At 30.5% G+C, this 3575-nt stretch overlaps 1 protein-coding gene across 1 annotated transcript in view; it reads left to right on the top strand.

Annotated features, from left to right (window-relative positions):
* Positions 1-3575, top strand: part of LOC107750141 (adhesion G protein-coupled receptor A3-like) — a 134447-nt gene that overhangs the window by 54538 nt on the left and 76334 nt on the right. The window contains exon 6 of the mRNA XM_016565408.1: positions 2769-2918. Coding sequence (XP_016420894.1) covers positions 2769-2918 — 150 coding nt within the window. The remainder of the gene's footprint in view (positions 1-2768; positions 2919-3575) is intronic.

Raw genomic sequence — 3575 nt, forward strand, 5'->3', positions numbered from 1 at the left:
TGTGTGTGTGTGTGTGTGTGTGTGTGTGAGTGTGTGTGTGTGTGTATATATTTAACAAAAAGAAAACAAGTAGATAGATTAGAAATAGAATAGAGAGTGCAAGTGTTAGAGGGTCAAATAAAGATTATACTGAGCAGATGTTCAACTCGACCTTGATTTGCTCAATCACTTGTGTGTTAAAGGCTGAAAGCGTTCGCAGCGAGGGATTCTTTGATGCTTGATTGCCTCAGAATCTCTCAATAATCTTCACAATTATGATTTTATGTTGCTTTGGACCTGTTTATGTCTGACCCGATCACAACTGTTCAGTGCTAAATACAGATTCAGACAGAATCTGAAAAGTTTTATTAGTGAAATAGTTTGATTCACATGAAAATAACATTTGAAAATAACAACGCTCAAGCATCCTGATGACATACAATAATCAAACACAATATTAACAGCTAAAACATGAGTTTCAACTAGATTTAACTAGTTGTTTTTAGAATTAAATAACTGTCTAAAAATTTCAGAAAGGTGCATGTACAGTAGCGTTAAAAAAATTGGGGTTGATTGTTTAATTTTTTTGAAATGTTATTTTTGAAATGTCTTCTGCTCAACACAGAATCAAAAATGAAGTAAAACCAGGAATACTGTATAATAATTTAAAATATAATTAATTTCTGTGATTGATGATGAAAACTGTCTTAACTTTTATGATTTCTCATCAAAAGTTTGTTTTTAAAGAAGTCTCTTCTGCTCATCAGGGCTGCATTTATTTGAACTGAAATAAAAATTAATAAAAATAAAATTAATAAAAACTATAAAGACATTTTAAAAAATGCTTAACATGAGAAAAAAAATATCTGGCAAAATATCTTGTTATAAACAGGTTTATTATAGTTAACCAAACCAAAAACAATAATAAAAAAAAAAATTTTTGTTACTTGAAATAAAATAAAATATAAGCATAAAAACTTAAGCTTTTTTTTATTAATTTAGTTTAACTTAAAAAAAGATTTTATTTCAGCATTTCTCATTAAATCTGAAAAAAAAAACATACTTAAAAAACTGATAAAAATTGACAAACAGTTTAACTAATATTAAAATAAAACAAATTATTCAAAATATGAATAACATCTTTAATAGTATTTCAGTGGTTTTAAGCACACACTTGATCTGGATAATTGTCATTTGATAGAAATGGACTTGGTCTTGATTTAAGGATGTTTAGATATTTGTGCTATTAGTTAGACCGTGAGATATTTATAGTAAGACTGTCATGTTTGGAAGTGATGTCCGCTCATGTAGACTGCAGTGGTGCACTGTATCTCACGCTCTGATGTGTGACTCAGTCTCTTCCTCTGCTACTCTGTCATTTAGATGCAATCTGAGTCACTGCACATTGTTATCAGCTATTTCCAGCTTTAAGTGTTATGTGCACATGTTCAGTCAACACGTTTAGCATTTTAATAACACCGGCGGACGCTCACACTCCATCACAAGAGCTCTAGGAGGCTGTTTGTGTGTGAATGAGCAGAAAACACACTCGCTCGCTTTGGGGAAATTGGTATTAATTACATAACTCATGCTGCCGTATGTGACCTTCAGGCCAGACACACTACATGCTAAGTATGCAAACATTTGCACTCATTTGGAAGAGGCTCTTATTCACGTTTTATTGACTGTGCATTCAAGGTTTACATTTTATGAGTACGTGTTTTCACTGGGAAATGAAGCTCATGGAAAGCAACCATGCAAATGAGTCCATTTCTAATAGAGAAACAAAAAACAATACTGTATATATAAAAATCAAACATTATTAAATCATTATGAATCAAGATTTGATATAGGCTATTCCATCAACATTTTTACTGTGCATACATATATATATATATATATATATATGCACAGTAAAAATTATATATTTTTTCAAGGTAAATAAATATTTTTGAAGTACATTTTCCAAGAAAATACAGTTTCAGTCTTTGTTTGCCAAAATTTCATGTTTAATTTTTACTAGCAGTTTCTGAGTGAAATATGTGTTTAAATGCTACTTTTACTGTGTATTTAGGTTGCATAGATAAATGTAATAATTTAATAATTTTATATATTATTAAATATAATAGTATTAATTTAATACATTATAATTAAAATAATATAAATAAATATAAATTAATTAATTATTTAATTACTTTAATAATGTAATAAACATAATTAATTAATTTGAACTCCGTGAAAACAGGGTGTGCAAAATATAAGTGTGAGATTATAAAATGAATTCTCTTAATGGAGAAAATCTGATAGAATTTTCGAATGCATTAGAGTTATAGAATAGTTAATGTACTTGTGAGGAATGAATCTGAGGTGCTGCTTGTGTCTAAGATGTCTTTATTTGTGCTGAATCTTGTGTGGGTTTCTGCTTCTGATTAGTCAGAAATCATTCTAATATGCTGATTATTAGAAACATTTCTGATTATTATCAATGTTGAAAACAGTTGTGCTGCACAATATTTTTGTTGAAACTGATGCATTTTATTTTTTCAGTATTCACAGATGAATAGAAAGTTCAGAAGAACAGCATTTATTTGCAATAGAAATCTTTTGTAACATTATAAATGTCTTTACTGACACTTTTGATCAAGTGAATGCATCCTTGATTAATAAAAGTATTAATTTCTTTAAAAAAAAAACAATTGTACTGACCCCAAATTCTGAACCGTAATGTAGAGACACACTGATGTCAGTGAATATGCTGAAATGATTCTGATCTTCTGGTTTTCTCTCAGATGTCGGTGAACGTCTCCAGCGCTCTGATGCTGGCGCTGCAGCTCTCGTCTCTCACCAGCAGGGCGGCGCTGTTTGGAGACGTGATGGATGTGATATTCGTCACTCATCTGGTAGAAAGACTCACACGTCTGGTGGATCATGTCAGAGAGGTGAGAATCACATGCCGTCAGTATTTCTTCAACTCAAATCCAATCACGCATTCCTCATGTAATAAAAATTGCTGTTTAAGAAAAGCAAGGTTGTCTTGATCTTTAAAGCTGCAGTATTTTTCCTAGTTTTGCACCTAATGACATGTGCAGTAATACTTTTGATGGATCACTGCAAAAAGTGATGTTCTTCCTCAGTATTTGTGTCTTGTTTTCTGGTAGAAATATCTAAACATCCTTAAATCAAGATACATTTACTGGAGATGCAAAAAGACATCTGAAAATGAAAATGAAGGTCAAAATGAAGTTTATGATTAAAACAAGAACAAAAATATCTGGTAGTGGAGTCATAAAAAATGTAATTCAGAGGGAAAATGAGTTTATTTTTCTGATTTCATTGGCAGATTTTTTTTTTCTCATTGAAACATAAGCTCACTTCATTTTGATCAGTTACCCAGAAAACAAGATCTTTTTGAAGATGATCTTGTCTTTGCTTAAACAGGTGAGAGATTTAAAACCTCATTAAGACACATTTCTGGGAAACGTGTCAAAATAAAGTGAGTTTATGCTTAAAAGAAGAAAAAATATCTGACAAAAATATCTTGTTATAAGCAGGGTTATTATAGCTTACCAAACTGGAAAAAAAATTATTACTGGAAA

The sequence above is a fragment of the Sinocyclocheilus rhinocerous genome, unplaced genomic scaffold, assembly GCF_001515625.1.
Source record: "Sinocyclocheilus rhinocerous isolate Xijiao unplaced genomic scaffold, SAMN03320098_v1.1 scaffold1822, whole genome shotgun sequence".
Lineage (NCBI taxonomy): Eukaryota > Metazoa > Chordata > Actinopteri > Cypriniformes > Cyprinidae > Sinocyclocheilus > Sinocyclocheilus rhinocerous.